General features: G+C 40.3%; 1 protein-coding gene across 2 annotated transcripts in view; it reads left to right on the top strand.

Annotated features, from left to right (window-relative positions):
- The window catches only part of TMEM232 (transmembrane protein 232), a 274,691-nt gene that overhangs the window by 56,410 nt on the left and 196,627 nt on the right, over positions 1–21,654 (top strand). For both annotated transcript variants that reach the window (XM_060416083.1, XM_012179047.5), the window contains exons 8-9: positions 796–950; positions 17,140–17,294. In XM_060416083.1, coding sequence (XP_060272066.1) covers positions 796–950; positions 17,140–17,294 — 310 coding nt within the window. The remainder of the gene's footprint in view (positions 1–795; positions 951–17,139; positions 17,295–21,654) is intronic.

The following is a 21,654-nucleotide window of genomic DNA, read 5'->3' as shown; positions in this document are numbered from 1 at the left end:
ATCTGAAACCTCCACTTCTTACATTAGCTTGTTTCTGTCGATCTCAAGAACACCACCGTCTTTGTTTCATATAAGAATGGAACCCCCTATCCGCCCTCTTATCACGTGCTGTTTGGTGGAGACCTGCTTCGGCTGCGTGTTCATCGTCAGCACTGGGTGGGTTCCTACCTGAGGCTGTGAGTCACTGCTCTCTACCCATATTGCCATCCAACGGAAGAGCGGTTATTACTAATTTTTCCACTGTGTTGATGGACTGAAACTCAAACGTTGTTTAAAAGTTTGTAAAAAGAACAACACAAAGATATTTCTGTTAAATACCACATCATCTTTTGTGAAATGGCATAATCATTGCTGTCATTAAACCATATAGTTTAAAAATCAATAACAACAACATCTTGAAAAGAATTAAACTGGAATATTGGTTTAAAAGCAATGACATCGATTGCAATTTCAAAATACCAATTATGAAGAGTATATATTCTGACTTGATTCATTTTCAGCTGGAAGTTTCCACCATTGTTGTGTGGTAACTATACTTAATTGGGCATTCAACCATTATGTAATTGCTGTTTTGAATTATATGAACTCTTATGTATGAATTATTTACCTTGTAGTTTTCTATTATACCACTAGGGGTCATACATAACATTGTTAATCTTCAGTAGTTGGGGAAATACACAGCAGTTTCAGCCTCTCGGTACTGAATTTAATTATATTTTAATAGTTAAAAGACAAATGAAACGCAGTGCGAGATGTTAATGAAATATTTCTCACAAATTATTTTTCTTACGCTAGCACTTTCTTGCTCCAAAGAATTATATTGGATGTATCCAAACATCTCTTCGAATGTGCAGTGCATTCTGAAAATCATGGAAATTATATGTAAAAGAGAACTCCCTTCTGAATCAATTTTTAGCCCTGTGAAAGACAAGAATACAGATTCTGGAATGGTGAGTATATTCCATGCGTGCTAACTGCTAAGTTGTTTCAGTTGTGCCCAAATTTCTTCAACCCTACGGGCTGTACAGCCCACCAGGCTCCTCTGTCCACGGGATTCCCCAGGCAAGAATCCTGGAGTGGGTTGCCGTGCCCTCCTTCAGGGGTCTTCCCAAGCCAAGGATCGAACCCAGGTTGCCTGCGTCTCCTGCACTGGCGGGTGGGTTCTCTTCTAGCGCTATGTGGGAAGCCCACGTGTGTCCCAGTGCATGGCAGATCAGGTCACATTACTGTGATTAAAAATCACTGCTGGGCAGTGCAGTAACATGGCTGAAGATGACTTAGCTGGGGAGAGGCATGAGCAGTACAGATGCTGAAGCCGTGCAACCGAGGCACGTTTCCTGGACAGCAGCTAGGACCGCGGTGGAAGTCAGTATCCACCGCTGCTGCTTTAGATGGAGTGATGCCCTCCTTCCTGCTTCCTGATAGAGTCCATCTCAGCTGATTAATTAAAAATCGCAACTTGATTTAGATTGACTTTTAAATGAATATTTTATGGTATTACATTTTTATTAAAGGGAGAGTGTGTAAAGTGCAGGCTATTAATGAAAGCAAGTGTAATACTTTTATGCTCCATAATTCATGTGTAATAATATTTAATATGCTATAAAAACCAACTGAAAGTTTTTAAATGGTTCAAAATTGAGGAATTAAAACAATCCTTGGTATATGATAAAACTTTTACTTTCCAACTCAGAAATTAGTGATCAATATTAGGGAAAACTATCTTTCCCAATTATATATAATCCCTTGGTATGTAACGAGTTATGTATTATGCACACAGAACGCCAGTGTTCTTGTCCCTATAAACTGATGTTCTTCAAAAGTCAAGCTTCAGTTTTTGTGACTTGCAATGCCTCTGTTTCCCTTTCTCACATATATTCTGAAAGAAAGCAGTGAACACTTCAGACCTTGATTCTTTAATTATTTTATTTTATTTTTTGCTATATATACCTACTATTTTATAATTTATAAGTAGAAATTCTATTTCTCTAATTCCTAAAAAGGAGAAAAATACATTTAACATAATGCTAGTTGGAACAACAGAGGAAATTTTAAAAAATTTTTAATCATTTATTATTATTATTTTTACTTTACAATATTGTATTGGTTTTGCCATACATCAACATGAACCCACCACGGGTGTACACATGTTCCCCATTCTGAATCCCCCTCCCACCTCCCTCCCCGTACCATCCCTCTGGGTTGTTCCTGTGCACTAGCCCCAAGCATCCTGTATCCTGCATAGAACCTGGACTGGCGATTCGTTTCTTATATTATACATGTTTCAATGCCATTCTCCCAAATCATTCCACCCTCTCCCTTTCCCACAGAGTCCAAAAGACTGTTCTATACATCTGTGTCTCTTTTGCTGTCTAATATACAGTATTATCATTACCATCTTTCTAAATTCCATATATATGTGTTAGTATACTGTATTGGTGTTTTTCTTTCTGACTTACTTCACTCTGTATAATAGGCTCCAGTTTCATCCACCTCAGTAGAACTGATTCAAATGTATTTTTAATGGCTGAGTAATGCTCCATTGTGTATATGTACCACAGCTTTCTTATCCATTCATCTGCTGATGGACATCTAGATTGCTTCCATGTCCTGGCTATTATAAACAGTGCTGCGATGAACATTGGGGTACACATGTCTCTTTCAATTCTGGTTTCCTCAGTGTATATGCCCAGGAGTGGGATTGCTGGGTCATAGGGCAGTTCTATTTCCAGTTTTTTAAGGAATCTCCACACTGTTCTCCATAGTGGCTGTACTAGTTTGCATTCCCACCAACAGTGTAAGAGGGTTCCCTTTTCTCCACACCCTCTCCAGCATTTATTGCTGGTAGACTTTTGGATAGCAGCCCTTCTGACTGGCGTCAGATAGTACCTCATTGGTTTTGATTTTCATTTCTCTGATAATGAGTGATGTTGAGCATCTTTTCATGTGTTTGTTAGCCATCTGTATGTCTTCTTTGAAGAAATGTCTATTTAGTTCTTTGGGCCATTTTTTGACTGGGTCATTTATTTTTCTGGAATTGAGCTGCAGGAGTTGCTTGTATATTTTTGAGATTAGTTCTTTGTCAGTTGCTTCATTTGCTATTATTTTCTCCCATTCAGAAGGCTGTCTTTTCACCTTGCTTATAGTTTCCTTTGTTGGGCAGAAGCTTTTAAGTTTAATTAGGTCCCATTTGTTTATTTTTGCTTTTATTTCTAGTATTCTGGGAGGTGGGTCATAGAGGATCCTGCTGTGTTTATGTCGGAGAGTGTTTTGCCTGTGTTCTCCTCTAGGAGTTTTATAGTTTCTGGTCTTATGTTTAGATCTTTAATCCATTTTGACTTTATTTTTGTATATGGTGTTAGAAAGTGTTCTAGTTTCATTCTTTTACAAGTGGTTGACCAGTTTTCCCAGCACCACTTGTTAAGAAATTGTCTTTTCTCCATTGTATATTCTTGCCTCCTTTGTCAAAGATAAGGTGTCCATAGGTGTGTGGATTTATCTCTGGGCTTTCTATTTTGTTCCATTGGTCTATATTTCTGTCTTCGTGCCAGTACCATACTGTCTTGATGACTGTGGCTTTGTGGTAGAGCCTGAAGTCAGGCAGATTGATTCCTCCAGTTCCATTCTTCTTTCTGAAGATTGCTTTGGCTATTCGAGGTTTTTTGTATTTCCATACAAATTGTGAAATTATTTGTTCTAGCTCTGTGAAAAATACCGTTGGTAGCTTGATAAGGATTGCATTGAATCTGTAGATTGCTTTGGGTAGTATACTCATTTTCACTATATTGATTCTTCCGATCCATGAACATGGTATATTTCTCCATCCATTAGTGTCCTCTTTGATTTCTTTCACCAGTGTTTTATAGTTTTCTATATATAGGTCTTTAGTTTCTTTAGGTAGATATATTTTAAGTATTTTATTCTTTTCATTGCAATGGTGAATGGAATTGTTTCCTTAATTTCTATTTTCTCATTATTAGTATATAGGAATACAAGAGATTTCTGTGTGTTGATTTTATATCCTGCAACTTTACTATATTCACTGATCAGCTCTAGTAATTTTCTGGTGGAGTCTTTAGGGTTTTCTCTGTAGAGGATCATGTCATCTGCAAACAGTGAGAGGTTTACTTCTTCTTTTCCAATTTGGATTCCTTTTATTTCTCTTTCTGCTCTGATTGCTGTGGCCAAAACTTCCAGAACTATGTTGAATAGTAGCAGTGAAAGTGGGCACCCTTGTCTTGTTCCTGACTTTAGGGGAAATGCTTTCAATTTTTCACCATTGAGGATAATGTTTACTGTGGGTTTGTCATATATAGCTTTTATTATGTTGAGGTATGTTCCTTCTATTCCTGCTTTCTGGAGAGTTTTTTTTTTTTAATCATAGATGGATGTTGAATTTTGTCAAAGGCTTTCTCTGCATCTATTGAGATAATCATATGGCTTTTATTTTTCAGTTTGTTAATGTGGTGTATTACATTGATTGATTTGCGGATGTTGAAGAATCCTTGCATCCCTGGGATAAAGCCCACTTGGTCATGGTGTATGATCTTTTTAATGTGTTGTTGGAGTCTGATTGCGAGAATTTTGTTAAGAATTTTTGCATCTATGTTCATCAGTGATATTGGCCTGCAATTTTCCTTTTTTTGTGGCATCTTTGTCAGGTTTTGGTATTAGGGTAATGTTGGCCTCATAGAATGAGTTTGGAAGTTTACCTTCCTCTGCAATTTTCTGGAAGAGTTTGAGTAGGATAGGTGTTAGCTCTTCTCTAAATTTTTGGTAGAATTCAGCTGTGATGCCATCTGGACCTGGGCTTTTGTTTGCTGGAAGATTTCTGATTACAGTTTCAATTTCTGTGCTTGTGATGGGTCTGTTAAGATTTTCTACTTCTTCCTGGTTCAGTTTTGGAAAATTGTACTTTTCTAAGAATTTGTCCATTTCTTCCACGTTGTCCATTTTATTGGCATATAATTGCTGATAGTAGTCTCTTAATGATCCTTTGTATTTCTGTGTTGTCTGTTGTGATCTCTCCATTTTCATTTCTAATTTCATTGATTTGATTTTTCTCCCTTTGCTTCTTGATGAGTCTGGCTAATGGTTTGTCAATTTTATTTATCCTTTCAAAGAACCAGCTTTTGGCTTTGTTGATTTTTGCTATGGTCTCTTTTGTTTCTTTTGCATTTATTTCTACCCTAATTTTTAAGATTTCCTTCCTTCTACGAACCCTGGGGTTCTACATTTCTTCCTTTTCTAGTTGCTTTAGGTGTAGAGTTAGGTTATTTGACTTTTTTCTTGCTTCTTGAGGTATGCCTGTATTGCTATGAACTTTCCTTTTTGCACTGCTTTTATAGTGTCCCACAGGTTTTGGGTTGTTGTGTTTTCATTTTCATTCATTTCTATGCATATTTAGATTTCTTTTTTTATTTATTCTGTGATTTCTTGGTTATTCAGCAGCAGGTTGTTCACCCTCCATATGTTGGAATTTTTAGTAGTTTTTCTCCTGTAATTGAGATCTAATCTTACTGCATTGTGGTCAGAAAAGATGCTTGGGATGATTTCAACTTTTCTGAATTTACCAAGGCTAGATTTATGGCCCAGGATCTGATCTATCCTGGAGAAGGTTCCTTGTGTGCTTGAGAAAAAGGTGAAATTCATTGTTTTGGGGTAATATATCCTATAGATATCAATTAGGTCTAACTGGTCTAATGTATCATTTAAAGTTTGCATTTCTTTGTTAATTTTCTGTTTAGTTGATCTGTCCATAGGTGTGAGTGGGGTATTAAGGTCTCCCACTATTATTGTGTTATTGTTAATTTCCCTTTCATACTTGTTAGCATTTGTCTTACATATTGCGGTGCTCCTATGTTGGGTGCGTATATATTTATAATTGTTATATCTTCTTCTTGGATTGATCCTTTGATCATTATGTATTGGCCTTCTTTGTCTCTTTTCACAGCCTTTGTTTTAAAGTCTATTTTACCTGATATGAGTATTGCTACTGCTGCTTTCTTTTGGTCTCTATTTGCATGGAATATCTTTTTCCAGCCCTTCACTTTCAGTCTGTATGTGTCCCCTGTTTTGAGGTGGGTCTCGTGTAGACAACATATATAGGGGTCTTGTTTTTGTATCCATTCAGCCAGTCTTTGTCTTTTGGTTGGGGCATTCAACCCATTTACGTTTAAGGTAATTATTGATAAGTATGATCCCATTGCCATTTACTTTATTGTTTTGGGTTCGAGTTTATACACCCTTTTTGTGTTTCCTGTCTAGAGAATATCCTTTAGCATTTGTTGGAGAGCTGGTTTGGTGGTGCTGAATTGTCTCATCTTTTGCTTGTCTGTAAAGCTTTTGATTTCTCCTTCATATTTGAATGAGATCCTTGCTGGGTACAGTAATCTGGGCTGTAGGTTATTTTCTTTCATCACTGTAAGTATGTCTTGCCATTCCCTCCTGGCCTGAAGAGTTTCTATTGAAAGATCAGCTGTTATCCTTATGGGAATCCCCTTGTGTGTTATTTGCTGTTTTTCCCTTGCTGCTTTTAATATTTGTTCTTTGTGTTTGATCTTTGTTAATTTGATTAATATATGTTTCACCTTGGGTTTATCCTGTTTGGGACTCTCTGGGTTTCTTGGACTTGGGTGATTATTTCCTTCCCCATTTTAGGGAAGTTTTCAACTATTATCTCCTCAAGGATTTTTTCATGGTCTTTCTTTTTGTCTTCTTCTTCTGGGACTCCTATAATTCGAATGTTGGAGCGTTTCATATTGTCCTGGAGGTCTCTGAGATTGTCCTCATTTCTTTTCATTCATTTTTCTTTTTTCCTCTCTGATTCATTTATTTCTACCATTCTATCTTCTAGTTCACTAATCGTATCTTCTGCCTCCAATATTCTACTATTTGTTCCCTCCAGAGTGTTTTTGATCTCATTTATTGCATTATTCATTATATACTGACTCTTTTTTATTTCTTCTAGGTCCTTGTTAAACCTTTCTTGCATCTTCTCAGTCCTTGTCTCCAGGCTATTTATCTGTGATTCCATTTTGTTTTCAAGATTTTGGATCATTTTCACTGTCATTATTCGGAATTCTTTCTCAGGTAGATTCCCTATCTCTTCCTCTTTTGTTTGGTTGGTGGGCATTTATCCTGTTCCTTTACCTGCTGGGTATTCCTCTGTCTCCTCATCTTGGTTCTGTTGCTGCGTTTGGAGTGGCCTTTCTGTATTCTGGCAATTTGTGGAGTTCTCTTTACTGTGGAGTTTCCTTGCTGTGGGTGGGGTTCTATCGGTGGCTTGTCAAGGTTTCCTGGTTAGGGAAGCTTGTGTCAGTGTTCTGGTGGGTGGAACTGGATTTCTTCTCTCTGTAGTGCAATGAAGTGTTCAGTAATGAGTTATGAGATGTCAGTGGGTTTGGAGTGACTTTGGGTAGCCTGTATATTGAAGCTCTGGGCTGTGTTCCTGTGTTGCTGGAGAATTTGCGTGGTATGTCTTGCTCTGGAACTTGTTGGCCCTTGGGTGGTGCTTGGTTTCAGTGTAGATAAGGAGGCGTTTGATGAGCTCCTGTCTATTAATGTTCCCTGGAGTCAGAAGTTCTCTGATGTTCTCAGGATTTGAACTTAAGCCTCCTGCTTCTGGTTTTCAGTCTTATTTTTACAGTAGTCTCAAGACTTCTCCTTCTATACAGCACCTGCTTTCGAAGACAATGGGCTGCTCTTTTGGGTGCCTGATGTCCTCTGCCTGCATTCAGAAGTTGTTTTGTGGAATTTACTCAGCGTTTAAATGTTCTTTTGATGAATTTGTTGGGAAGAAAGTGGTCTCCCCATCCTATTCCTCTGCCATGTTAGGACCGCCTCCAAAAAAATTTTTTTAAATAGTTTTGCTTGTGAGTTGCCTCATAGTTTCCCCATGCTTCCTTTGGTTCCTTTCTAAAACTACCTAAAATTTAAGTGTATAAGGAAGGACATTCAACCACATCTATCTGCGGTTTTTCTAGGAGTTAGTGTTTTCTCTTTGGCTCATAACTTGGTAGAGGAACATTTATATAAACAATGACATACACTAAGCCCCTTGAACCACTTGGTTATTCTCACTAATGAACATAGTTTGCTTCATGCATAAAAGGAACTTGTTTTACATTTAAAATATATTTTAATAATCTAAATATATGACCTAAGATATTGAGCAACAGGGAAAGTGCTGACTATGAAAAGGAACGACCTACTCACCAATTGACTGTGTGCCCCAGAGCAGGTCCACTCAGTTCAGACCAGTCGCTCAGTAACGTCCGACTCTTTGCAACCCCATGAACTGCAGCACGCCAGGCCTCCCTGTCCATCACCAACTCCCAGAGTTTATTCAAACTCATGTCCATTGAGTTGTTGATGCCATCCAACCATCTCATCCTCTGTTGTCCCCCTCTCCTCCTGCCCTCAATCTTTCCCAGCATCAGGCTCTTTTCAGATGAGTCAGCTCTTTGAATCAGGTAGCCAAAGTATTGGAGTTTCAGCTTTAGCATCAGTCCTTCCAATGAACACCCAGGACTGATCTCCTTTAGGATGGAGTGGTTGGATCTCCTTGCAGTCCAAGGGACTCTCAAGAGGCTTCTTCAACACCACAGTTCAAACACATCAATTCTTCGGTGCTCAGCTTTCTTTATAGTCAAGCTCTCACATCCCTACATGACCACTGGAAAAACCATGGCCTTGACTAGACGAACCTTTGTTAACAAAGTAATGCCTCCGCTTTTTAATACGGTGTCTAGGTTGGTCATAACTTTCCTTCCAAGAGGTAGTTCAGTTCAGTTAAGTCACCCAGTCATGTCCGACTCTTTGCGACCCCATGAATCACAGCGCGCCCAGCCTCCCTGTCCATCACCATGTCCCGGAGTTCACTCAGACTCACGTCCATCGAGTCCATGATGCCATCCAGCCATCTCATCCTCTGTCGTCCCCTTCTCCTCCTGCCCTCAATCCCTCCCAGCATCAGAGTCTTTTCCAATGAGTCAACTCTTCACATGAGGTGGCCAAAGTACTGGAGGTTCAGCTTTAGCATCATTCGTTCCAAAGTAATCCCAGGGTTAATCTCCTTCAGAATGGACTGGTTGGATCTCCTTGCAGTCCAAGGGACTCTCAAGAGTCTTCTCCAACACCACAGTTCAAAAGCATCAATTCTTCGGCACTCAGCCTTCCTCATAGTCCAACTCTCACATCCATACATGACCAAAGGAAAAACCATAGCCTTAACTAGATGGACCTTAGTCGGCAAAGTAATGTCTCTGCTTTTGGATATAATATCTAGGTTGGTCATAACTTTTCTTCCAAGGAGTAAGCGTCTTTTAATTTCATGGCTGCAGTCAACATCTACAGTGATTTTGGAGCCAAGAAAAATAAAGTCTGACACTGTTTCCACTGTTTCCCCATCTATTTCCCATGAAGTGATGGGATCGGATGCCATGATCTTCGTTTTCTGAATGTTGAGCTTTAAGCCAACTTTTTCGCTTTCCTCTTTCACTTTCATCAAGAGGCTTTTTAGTTCCTCTTCACTTTGTGCCATAAGGGTGGTGTCATCTGCACATCTGAGGTTATTGATATTTCTCCCGGCAATCTTGATTTCAGCTTGTGTTTCTTCCAGCCCAGCGTTTCTCATGATGTACTCTGCATCTAAGTTAAATAAGCAGGGTGACAATATGCAGCCTTGACTTATTCCTTTTCCTATTTGGAACCAGACTGTTGTTCCATGTCTAGTTCTAACTGTTGCTTCCTGACCTGCATACAGATTTCTCAAGAGGCAGGTCAGGTGGTCTGGTATTCCCTTCTCTTTCAGAATTTTGCACAGTTTATTGTGATCCACAGAGTCAAAGGCTTTGGCATAGTCAATAAAGCAGAAATAGATATTTTTCTGGAACTCTCTTGCTTTTTCCATGATCCAGTGGATGTTGGCAATTTGATCTCTGGTTCCTCTGCCTTTTCTAAAACCAGCTTGAACATCAGGAAGTTCATGGTTCACGTGTTGCTGAAGCCTGGCTTGGAGAATTTTGAGCATTACTTTACTAGCTTGTGAGATGAGTGCAATTGTATGGTAGTTTGAGCATTCTTTGGCATTGCCTTTCTGTGGGATTGGAATGAAAACTGACCTTTTCCCATCCTGTGGCCACTGCTGAGTTTTCCAAATTTGCTGGCACATTGAGTGCAGCACTTTCACAGCGTCATCTTTTAGGATTTGAAATAGCTCAACTGGAATTCCATCACCTACACAAGCTTTGTTCGTAGGGATGCTTTCTAAGGCCCACTTGACTTCACATTCCAAGGTGTCTGGCTCTGGATGAGTGATCACACCATCATGATTATCTGGGTCGTGAAGATCTTTTTGTACAGTTCTTCTGTGTATTCTTGCCACTTCTTCTTAATATCTTCTGCTTCTGTTAGGGCCATACCATTTCTGTCCTTTATCGAGCCCATCTTTGCATGAAATGTTCCCTTGGTATCTCTAATTTTCTTAAAGAGATCTCTAGTCTTTCCCATTCTGTTGTTTTCCTCTATTTCTTTCCATTGATCACTGAAGAAGGCTTTCTTATCTCTCTTGCTATTCTTTGGAACTCTGCATTCATATGCTTATATCTTTCCTTTTCTCCTTTGCTTTTCACCTCTCTTCTTTTCACAGTAAGCGTCTTTTAATTTCATCACCAGTCATCATCTGCAGTGATTTTGGAGCCCCCCAAGATAAAGTCAGCCACTGTTTCCACTGTTTTCCCCTCTATTTGCCATGAGGTGATGGAACCAGATGCCATGATCTTCATTTTCTGAATGTTGAGTTTTAAGCCAGCATTTTCACTCTCCTCTTTCACTTTCATCAAGATGCTCTTTAGTTCTTCACGTTCTGCCAGAAGGGTGGTGCCAACTGCATATCTGAGGTTATTGATATTTCTCCCAGTAATCTTGATTCCAGCTTGTGTTTCTTCCAGTCCAGCATTTCTCATGATGTACTCTGCATATAAGTTAAATAAGCAAGGTGACAATATACAGCCTTGACGTACTCCTTTTCCTATTTGGAACCAGTCTATTGCTCCATTAAACTCTCTAAATCCCCGTCTGCTTACCTTTGAAAAAGATACTATCTTCATCATCATATTTGCCCTAACTAATCTACAGGGCTGTTGTGAAGACTGCAAAAAAGCATGTGTTCATAGATTAGTAATAGCCATGCAAGTGTAAAGACTAGTTATTGAAAAATATGCTTAGGAACTCAGTCAGGCAGTTAAATATAAGCCCATCTAAGGACATGATTATGCTGACAATAATTGTGCTCAGTTATGTAGTGAATTGTGCTAAAGCTAATGTGGTGGTGATTTGAGTGTTTTTCCTTTAATCAAATAAGAGCCTGAAACCTTGACAGCCTGCACGATAGTCGTGAGGTGCGCGACTTTCAGGGCTGATGCTGCTTTTCCCTAAATCAGGCTGTTTTTGTCAGTCTCGGCAGGCACAGACAACAGGGAAATGGAGACGTACTGTTTTCAGACGGTTCAGCTCCAGCTTTAGATGAACTGAAAGGGGCAAGAATGTTAGCGCATGAAAAGAATGTTGTCTGCTTACGATGGGACAAGTCTCTAAACCTCTGCACCCTTCCACTTTTTAGAACAGAGGGCGTAGTTTCAGTCTTTTTAAATACTATTTCAGCTCCATGTGTGAGATTCTATGGAGAGGTTATAACAGATTTTAGCCTATCAGACTCATTGCCCTCCTTTTCCTGCTCCCATTTCCTTCTAATGTAAAGAATATAAAAGGTCATGTAGCCACAGCGCTGCTGAGAGTTGCTGGTTCGGCAGGTTCGGTGGTTGATGGCGTGCTTTAACCTTGTTGCCCCGTGTCCACCCGACTTCTCTAGTGTAAGTTTAACCCAGTGTCCCCACTTCAGTTGAGTATTTTACCCGTTCAGTACCCATCTGTCTCAACTTCTGGGGAACAAAAGAGGGGAAGAATGGAGAAAAGTGGGGATATAAAAGATAACATCTGTATTCATCCTGTCTCTCTTCTTTATTATTCATATGCTATAGCAGAGGATTTGTGGTTATTTCTACAGCTCTTATCATCCAGTAATGTTACAGGGCCCATGATAACATATTTTGGCCACTGTAAAATACTTTATTTTCAATATATTTATAAGCATTGGAGTAGAAACAATTTATTTTCGAAGGGCTATTATAAAATCACTTTAAAAAGGAATTCTGTGGGATATAAGCATTAGGATACACACAATATGGGTGTTGGTTCTTTATAAAAATAGGAAATTTCCTTTCCCCTGCTGCTGGAACCTGCTTCTCCTTTTAATGTTCTTTCAAGCTGATCCAGACACAGGGTTTCCATTGACTTTGACAAATGGTACACTTTAATTGGCTCTGTGGATTGCAGAGCCAGAACACTGGATTGAGTTTTCCACTCTGTCCTTTGCTCACCAGCAAAGCTGAATTTGTTAAGCACAGTTGTCACATGATAATAATAACATGGTTCTTTGGAGAAGGTAGATTCACATTCAACTAAAATGCAGTAGACAATTTATTAACTAGGTGCATCCACCCTAAAGCACAAATAGTTTTCTGAATACAAGATTTACATTCAAATGTATTAGCAATCTCTTCCTTCAGGGTTCTGAGTACTCAGTAAGCCGAAAGTATCTAAATTTAGAACATTCTGTGTTGTACTGTAATTCTAAATGGTTTCTAGGAATTGTGTTAGACGGAAACACAGGTTCTTTAAAATTAGGAGCATTACCCTGTGATTCACGTCCTGTTATTCAGGTAACACATTTGTACTGAGAGGTCCTTTCATGGCAATGACAGCCATCTCCCAAATGCATGAAAAAGCAATGATGAAACTCCAAATGCTGTCTTTGAGCAGTCACAATAGAGCTCGTGTTTCAGAGTTCATTTTTATTATCAAAGTCTGATTAGACACTCAGAGCTTCTCAGATTGGCACAAAATTCAAGCCGATGTGGTTGTCTGAACTCTCAGCCAACAGCATGCTGGCGGCACTTTGGTAGGTGGGCTTCATCTCTGTGCTGAGTTGGGTCTGCGTTGTGGCATGTGAAACCTCTCCCTGCAGGACGCAGACTCTGGCTGTGGCAGGGGCTCTGGAATGAACAGGCTTCAGGAGTGAGTGCACAGGGGCTCTCTAGCTGGGGGTGCGGACTCAGTATTTGCAGCACGCGACTTATTTGCTCCACGGCGTGTGGGATCTTAGTTCCCTGACCAGGGCTCGAACCTGCCTTCCCTGCATTGCTGGGTGGATTCTTAACCCCCAGGGAAGTCCTAACCGTAAGGTTCTAGAGGGCAGGTGTGGAGATCTACGCAGGCTCCTAAGGGAAGCCTCATATATAAGCTTCCCTACTTATTAAAGCTGCCACCTGCCCACCTGCAGAGGCCGGCCTCCCTCTCAAGTATCTCCCACCCTTATCCTTGGGTATGGGGCTAGTTTGCAAACCAGCACAGCCCAAAGCTGGGCAGCAGGCAGGGGGAAATGAAGGAACTACCGGACGTGGCCGTAAAACCACACTGAGCCCGGGAGAGAATACGTTCCAGTTCTCTGGGAGTCATTCAGTGCAGTGCTCTGTGCTTGATACTTTTTAAAACTGCAATAATATGAATTACAAAAATTAAAAAGAAATCTATGTATAAGCATTAATTTTTTTATTGGACTGAAAATAAAATTAACAGCTAAATTTTATGTTTTAAAATACATAGTTTATTTATGTACTCTAGTTAGCAGTTTGTTTGGAGATGGGAGTTATCTGCCAACCACACCTTGGGTGGGACTGACCTGGTATAAAAGCAAAGAACTCTACACCACCCGCGGCTCTCAGAGCACTGCTTCCTCTTCGTCTACTGCGTTGTCGATATACCTGATGACGGTGTTAAATCACATCATCATCATCCTCATATTAATTCATTCTAGTTTTTCAAATACTCTTTTTCTTTTGCAAAAAGTAAAAAGCAGGGAAGAAACTTTAGCAAGATTTCCATGTAAATGCTTGAATTATAGAAGGATCTAACACATAAGGATAAGAGGTAAGCCTCACTTACCTGGAAAATCCCCAGGTATGGCAGGTTGAGGGAGGTCCTGAGGAAACGGGAGTTCCCTTTAGATTTGATGCTGCCAGATAGATGTAGGGGCAGTTCTGGTTGGGTGTTTTGTAGGGGGCACAGTGACTTTCTGTGTGTGCTTAGAAAAAAAATCAAGTGGCTTTGTTTATCCATCAGAGTAGTGTAGTCTGCGGTTGTGCTCTGTGAGTCGATGTCCAGCAGAATAAAACGACCTGCCTCTGAGCAGCAGACCAGTATGTAGACATGCTGATGTTAGCTCAGTTCCAGAAGTCAGAGGCTGCTTCTTTCGTGTTTGGTGATAAGTAAGAACGGTGTCCTATAAAATTGAAAATCAAGCTGAAATCTTCCCCAGGATCTAAATCCTGATCATTTCTTTACCAAAAGCTTTTGCAAATTTCCTCTGGTGATGGTACATAAGTTTGTTAAAGAGAATTTTTGACTAGTCTCTGTACCACACAATGTACATGATTTGAAAAAAAAAGTATTGATTGTTTTTGTTCATCAAACCATTCACAAGTTTCAAAACGTATGTGCCTACACACTCATTCAGAGTATTTGCCATGTGAGGGTTGTCAGGCGTCCAGGCTGAGACTTCTAGAACCATTTGGGAAAGGAATTTCAGTTATGTGGGCTCCACGTTTTGGGGGAGACTCTACCACAAAGCAGAACACTGAGTTATTTGGATGAAATACGTATATTAACTGAAGTCCACGCATCTTAGTCTGATGTCTCACATTATTTTAGAACTGGCTTTTTTGGGGGTATTCTAATACTCTAAACACCCCCTGGTCTCCATTTGCTCCTGTGGATGATGGTTCCCTGAGGCAGTAAAGCTCCTGCAGAGACTTTATCCTACTCCTGCCTGTATTGCCAGCACCTGAGTCCCAGACATTATGTAGATTAATGCACATCTGTGAGACTTAACTGAACAGTGGACTAGACTAGCACATCTTCGTCTAAAATTTATGTTTAAACTTCTGGCCTTCTCTCTTATGAGTGCACAATATGAAAACTTTAAAGTTGTAGTCTTGATGTTATTTCAAATAGTAAATGAGAATTATAAAACTGTTTGGAATCTCTTTAAGTGTTTCTTTTTGGTGCATAAAAGAATAAAATACCAGCTAAATTAGGGATTTGAGTACATATCACACGATGTGTATTTGAATCTTTACTGTTGACAAAAATTCAATAGGAGTGCTATGTCTAAAAACTGTTTCTTTTCATATGTGAAACGAATCACCAATCCAGGTTTGATGCATGATATAGGGTGCTCGGGGCTGGTGCACTGGTATGACCCAGAGGGATGGGATGGGGAGGGAGGTGGGAGGGGTTTCAGGATGGGGAACCCGTGTACACCTGTGGTGACTCCATGTCAATGTATGGCAAAACCAATACAATATTGTAAGGTAATTAGCCTCCAATTAAAATAAATAAATTTATATTAAAAAATAAAAATAAACACACACACACACACACACACAGATCTGTTTCTTTGTACCAGTTACTTAGTAGATCAATTAAATCTTTGAAACTGTTAGGAAGCATTTTAAGAAAAAAACAAATAGCCCATTTGTGTTCTGATTTTGTAGGCTTTTAAAATAGTTTCTTAGCAGACATTGACCATGTCCAGTTAGGCAATACTTTGTCCTTAGAGTGAAAATACACATTAAAAAAATTTATTTGTTTGTTTATTTGGCTGAGTCTGGTCTTAGTTGTGGCCCTCGGGATCTTCCTTCTGTTGGGGCACACAGACTCTCCAATTGTGGCACACATTTATATATATATATATATATATATATATATATATATATATATGTGTGTGTATATATATATATATATAAATTTTAATTGAAGGATAATTGCTTTACAGAATTTTGTTTTTCTGTCATACATCAACAAGAATCAGCCATAGGTACACCCATGTCCCCTCCCTCCCTGACCTTTCTCCCATCCCTCCCATCCCACCCTTCAGCCTGTCACAGAGTGCTTATTTAACTTATATGAAGAGTACATCATGTGAAATGTGGAGCTGGATGAGGCACAAGCTGGAATCAAGATTGCCAGGAGGAATATCAATAACCTCAGATACGCAGATGACACCACCCTTATGGCAGAAAGCACCCTTATGGCATGAGGCAGAAAGAGCCTCATGATGAAAGTGAAAGAGGAGAGTTAAAAAGCTGGCTTAAAACTCAACATTCAAAAAATTAAGATCATGGCATCCAGTACCATCACTTCATAGCAAATAGATGGAGCAACAATGGACACAGTGACAGACTTCATTTTCTTGGGCCCGCAAATCACTGCTGATGGTGACTGCAGCCATAAAATTAAAAGACACCTGCTCCTTGGAAGAAAGGCTATGACCAACCTAGACAGCATATTAAAAAGCAGAGACATTGCTTTGCTGACAGAGGTCTGTCTACTCAAAGCTATGGTTTTTCCAGTGGTCATGTATGGATGTGAGAATTGGACTGTGAAGAAAGCTGAGGGCCAAAGAATTGATGGTTTTGAACTGTGGTGTTGGAAAAGACTCTTTGAGAGTCCCTTGGACTGCAAGGAGATCCAGCCACTCAAAAAGGAGATCAGTCCCGGGTGTTCATTGGAAGGACTGATGATGAAGTTAAAACTCCAATACCTTGGCCACCTGATGCAAAGAGCTGACTCATTGAAAAAGACGCTGATGCTGGGAAAGATTGAAGGTGGGAGAAGGGGATGACAGAGGATGAGATGGTTGGATGGCATCACTGTCTCTATGGACATGAGTTTCAACAAGCTCCGGGAGATGGTGATGGACAGGGAGGCCTGGCATGCTGCAGTCCACGGGGTCACAGTCGGATACAACTGAGCAACTGAACAGCGTTGTACGCAAGGGATCCGTGTGAAAATAAACATATAAAGCTCAGATCAACTATATATGCTTTTAAAAATGTGTTCGAGTAAATTGTTCCACTTGGTGTAACATGATGTAGAAAAAAACATTTAAAGTTTATTTCCATGTCTATTCAAGTCAAAGAACTCTTTCTCAGACATATTTTAATATTTCACTTCCAGGAACATTTGCAACTTAATCAGAAAGGATATGAAATTAGCCACCTGCTCTGGCACTGTGTTTCTGCCTGGACTTGTGTTCAGAAGAACAGTCCCCAGTTAAACAAGGTGCTTGAACATCTCATCTCTCGTAAAACACAGCTTCAAAAGGAATCTTGGTAAGTGGGATCCTATAAATCCAGAGTAACTCATGGAGAAACCTTTGTGTTTAAATGTTAAATAACCTTTGTGCTTAAATGTTAATCACACCTTAGTTGACTATGAAAAAAATTTATAATCTCAGTTCCAAAGACAAGGGCAGTTTCTATATTTTGTATTAGTTCATTTCATCAATAAATTGTTCTCACCTTTTTTTGGCTAGATGAGCATACTTGTATTGCCTTTTGTCTTTATTGAAGGAAATTTGTTATTGATAACTTCATTCCCACAATTTTAAGCATCTTTTACTTTTCAAGTTGTTTAACAATGGAGTACAGATTGTTATCCATGGAGGAATGTGCTATGATTCTGTTTGTTTCCTTAAGCCTTATTTGTAAATCGTAACAGAAATGACTGTTAAGTCTTAGTTCCCTCCTTTACATATGGTAATTTGAAAAGGGAAAAAAGAGTCTTAAATTACCATGAAAGAGGGCGTGAGTTCAACTGAGGAAAGAAGAATTTTAAAGGAGTATTTTGAGGAAATTGATCAGAGGATATGTCTTTCAGTATCTGAGGCTGATCAGAGAATTTGAATTATTTTTCCACTACTAATAATCAATAATATGTCACGCTATCACAAGTTGCAAATTTGTAAATTTTCTTAAAATTAATTAGTTTTTAAGTCTCTGGCAAACCAACTCTGCATCAACCAATTTGTACAAATGTTGTCCATTTCTTATGGACAAAAACTATTTTCCCAGTTTCATTTGGATGTTTTTGCGGATTCTAGATCAAGTAAAGATTTCTGGAGAATAGCTTAGAGCATGTCTAATTTCCTTGAAATAGCCTATTTTAGGGTCTTGGGAGACTCTAACTTGATATAAAAATAAATTATATTTCAATATAAACATAAATATTGCATAACATTGTCAAGTTTATTTTCAAAATATTCTAATAATTTCCAACTAAACATGTTTAGATAAGTGTAGTAGCTGATTAAGAATCTAATTTTCAATGTATGGCAAAACCAATACAGTATTGTAAAGTAAAATGAAGTAAAAATAAAAATTTAATAAAAAAAAGAAAGTCAAGAAATTATTTCTTTTACCAATTTTCATTTTCACTCTATTATCAATATTTAATTTAATTTTTCAGTGATTTGTCTTTGAAAGTGAAAGTAGCTTGCTGCTGCTAAGTCGCTCCAGTCGTGTCCGACTCTGTGCAACCCCATAGACGGCAGCCCACTAGGCTCCCCCGTCCCTGGGATTCTCCAGGCAAGAGCACTGGAATGGGTTGCCATTTCCTCCTCCAATGCATGAAAGTGAAAAGTGAAAGTGAGTTCACTCAGTCATGCCCAACTCTTCACGACCCCATAGACTGCAGCCTACGAGGCTCCTCCGTCCATGGAATTTTCCAGGCAAGAGTACTGGACTGGGTTGCCATTGCCTTCTCTGGAAAGTAGCTTAGTTGTGTCCAACTCTTTGTGACCACATGGACTAAACGGTCCATGGAATTTTCTAGGCCAGAATACTGGAGTGGGTAGCCTTTCCCTTCTCCAGAGGATCTTCCCAACCCAGGGATCTAACCCAGGTCTCCCACATTGCAGGCGGATGGATTCTTTACCATCTGAGCCACAATGGAAGCCCAAGAATGCTGCAGTGGGCCGCCATCCCTTCTCCAGCGGATCTTCCCGACCCAGGGATTGAACCAGGGTCTCCTGCATTCCAGTTGCAGTTTTTCCTGACTGAGGTATCAGGGAAGCCCTCAGGGATGTCTCTTTAAGATTTTTAAAATAACTTAGTATTTTACAAATTTAGGGATTTGGGAGGTTATACACGATTATTCTTACTTTCGGAGAGAGTACTTACTCCAGTACTCTTGCCTGGAAAATCCCATGGACGGGGGAGCCTGGTGGGCTGCAGTCCATGGGGTCACAAAGAGTCGGGCATGACTGAGCGACCTCACTTTCACTTTTCACTTTCATGCATTGGAGAAGGAAATGGCAGCCCACTCCAGTGTTCTTACCTGGAGAATCCCAGGGACGGGGGAGCCTGGTGGGCTGCCATCTATGGGGTCACACAGAGTCGGACATGCCTGAAGTGACTTAGCAGCAGCAGCATTCTTACTTGACAGATGAAGAAACCAAGGCCAAGTTCACGGACCCCGTGGTGACGGGAGCCAGGTGTCAGGGCCCAGCACAGCACTCTTCCCGGCGTTTCGTCCTGCTCTCACTCTGGCTGCCTTGCTTAGGAGACTGTTTTGAGGCTTCGTGACACTGAATCCTGACTTCTTTTTCTGGGAGGACATTGTGGAAACCGAGTGTGGGAGGGCAAGGCAGCAGTCAGACAGTGCTGAATGAGCGGAAGAGCACGTTGATAAAACAGTAAGACGCAGTGACTGTGATGGAATGGAGAAGGTAGTTGTTTAAAAGAGCACTGCCAAAGAGTTTTCTGTCTTTTATATTTACTGTATTTAAAAAATTAATTTATTTGTTGCTTTTAGTTTTGGTTGCACTGGGTCATCGCTGCAATGGGGCTTCTCTCTAGCTGCGGAGCGGGGGCCACTCTCCAGCTGTGCTGGGCCTCACTCCATGGCCGGAGTGGGGGCCACTCTCCAGCTGTGCTGGGGCTTCTCTAGCTGCGGAGCGGGGGCCACTCTCCAGCTGTGCTGGGGCCTCACGCCATGGCTTCTCTTGCTGTGGCCCCTGGGCTCTGGGCCACAGGCTTCAGTCAGCTCAGTCCTCAGTTGCGTCCGACTCTGCGACCCCATGGACTGCAGCACGCCAGCGTCCCTGTCCATCACCAGCTCCTGGAGTTTACTCAAACTCATGTCCATTGAGTTGGTGATGCCATCCAACCATCTCATCCTCTGTCGTCCCCTTCTCCTCCTGCCTTCAATCTTTTCCAGCATCAGGGTCTTTCCCAATGAGTCAGTTCTTTGCATCAGGTCGACAAAATATTGGAGTCTCAGCTTCAGCATCAGTCCTTCCATTGGGATGGACTGGACTGATTTCCTTTAGGATGGACTGGTTGGATCTCCTTGCAGTCCAAGGGACTCTCAAGAATCTTCTCTAACATCACAGTTCAAAAGCATCAGTTCTCTGGTGCTCAGCTTTCATTATGGTCCAACTCTCACATCCATACATGACTACTGGAAAAACCATGGCTTTGACTAGATGGACCTTTGACAGCAGAGTTATGTCTCAGCTTTTTAATATGCTGTCTAGGTTCCAAGGATCAACTGTCTTTTAATTTCATGGCTGCAGTCACCATCTGCAGTGATTTTGGAGCCCACAAAAATAAAGTCTGTCACTGTTTCCACTGTTTCCCCATCTATTTCCCATGAAGTGATGGGACTGAATACCATGATCTTAGTTTTTTGAATGTGGAGTTTTAGGTGAGCTTTTTTCACTCTTCTCTTTCACTTTCGTCAAGAGACTCTTCAGTTCGTCTTTGCTTTCTGCCATAAGGGTGGTGTCATCCGCATATCTGAGGTTATTGATATTTCTCCCGGCAATCTTGATTCCAGCTTGTGCTTCATCCAGCCCAGCGTTTCTCATAATGTACTCTGCATATGAGTTAAATAAGCAGGGTGACAATATACAGTCTTGACGTACTCCTTTCCCAATTTGGAACCAGTCTGTTGGTCCATGTCCAGTTAGAACTGTTGCTTTCTGACCTGCATACAGATTTTTCAGGAGGCAATTCAGGTGGTCTGATATTCCTATCTCTTGAAGAATTTTCCACAGTTTGCTGTGATCCACACAGTCAAAGGCTTTGGCATAGTCAATAAAGCAGAAGTAAATATTTTTCTGGAACTCTCTTGCTTTTTCGATGATCCAACAGATGTTGACAATTTGATCTCTGGCTGCTCTGCCTTTTCTAAAACCAGCTTGAACATCTGGAAGTTCTTGGTGCAGGTATGGTTGAAGCCTGGCTTGGAGCATTTTGAGGCTCTGATAGTTGCAGCGAGTGGGCTCATGCGTTGCGGCAAGGGGCCTTAGTAGTTGTGGTGCCCAAGCTCGTTCGCTGCCTGGCGTGTGTTATCTTCCCAGACCAGGGACCTAACTTGTGCTCCCTGCATTGGCAGGTGGGTTCTTATCTACTGCGTGACAAGGAAAGTCCTATTTACTGTTTTTTTAAGAAAAGAATTTAATTTTTCTTTTTAAATGATGTCTCTAGTAAACAGAAATAACCCATTGACATTAAAATTTTTTGTCTTTTTAAGTTAGCAATTTGACTATTAGGCAAGTTTTCTGTTAATTATAATGATAACATTATACCACGTATAAAAAAAAGCTTTTCTTTTTAAAAGTATTTATGTGACCACCTATGTAGTTTTCAAGAGGTTATAATTCCAGACAAAACCAAACAAACTGTG

The sequence above is a fragment of the Ovis aries genome, chromosome 5 (genome assembly GCF_016772045.2).
Source record: "Ovis aries strain OAR_USU_Benz2616 breed Rambouillet chromosome 5, ARS-UI_Ramb_v3.0, whole genome shotgun sequence".
In the NCBI taxonomy this organism is placed as follows: Eukaryota; Metazoa; Chordata; class Mammalia; order Artiodactyla; family Bovidae; genus Ovis; species Ovis aries.
This window is presented reverse-complemented; position numbering and strand designations above follow the sequence as displayed.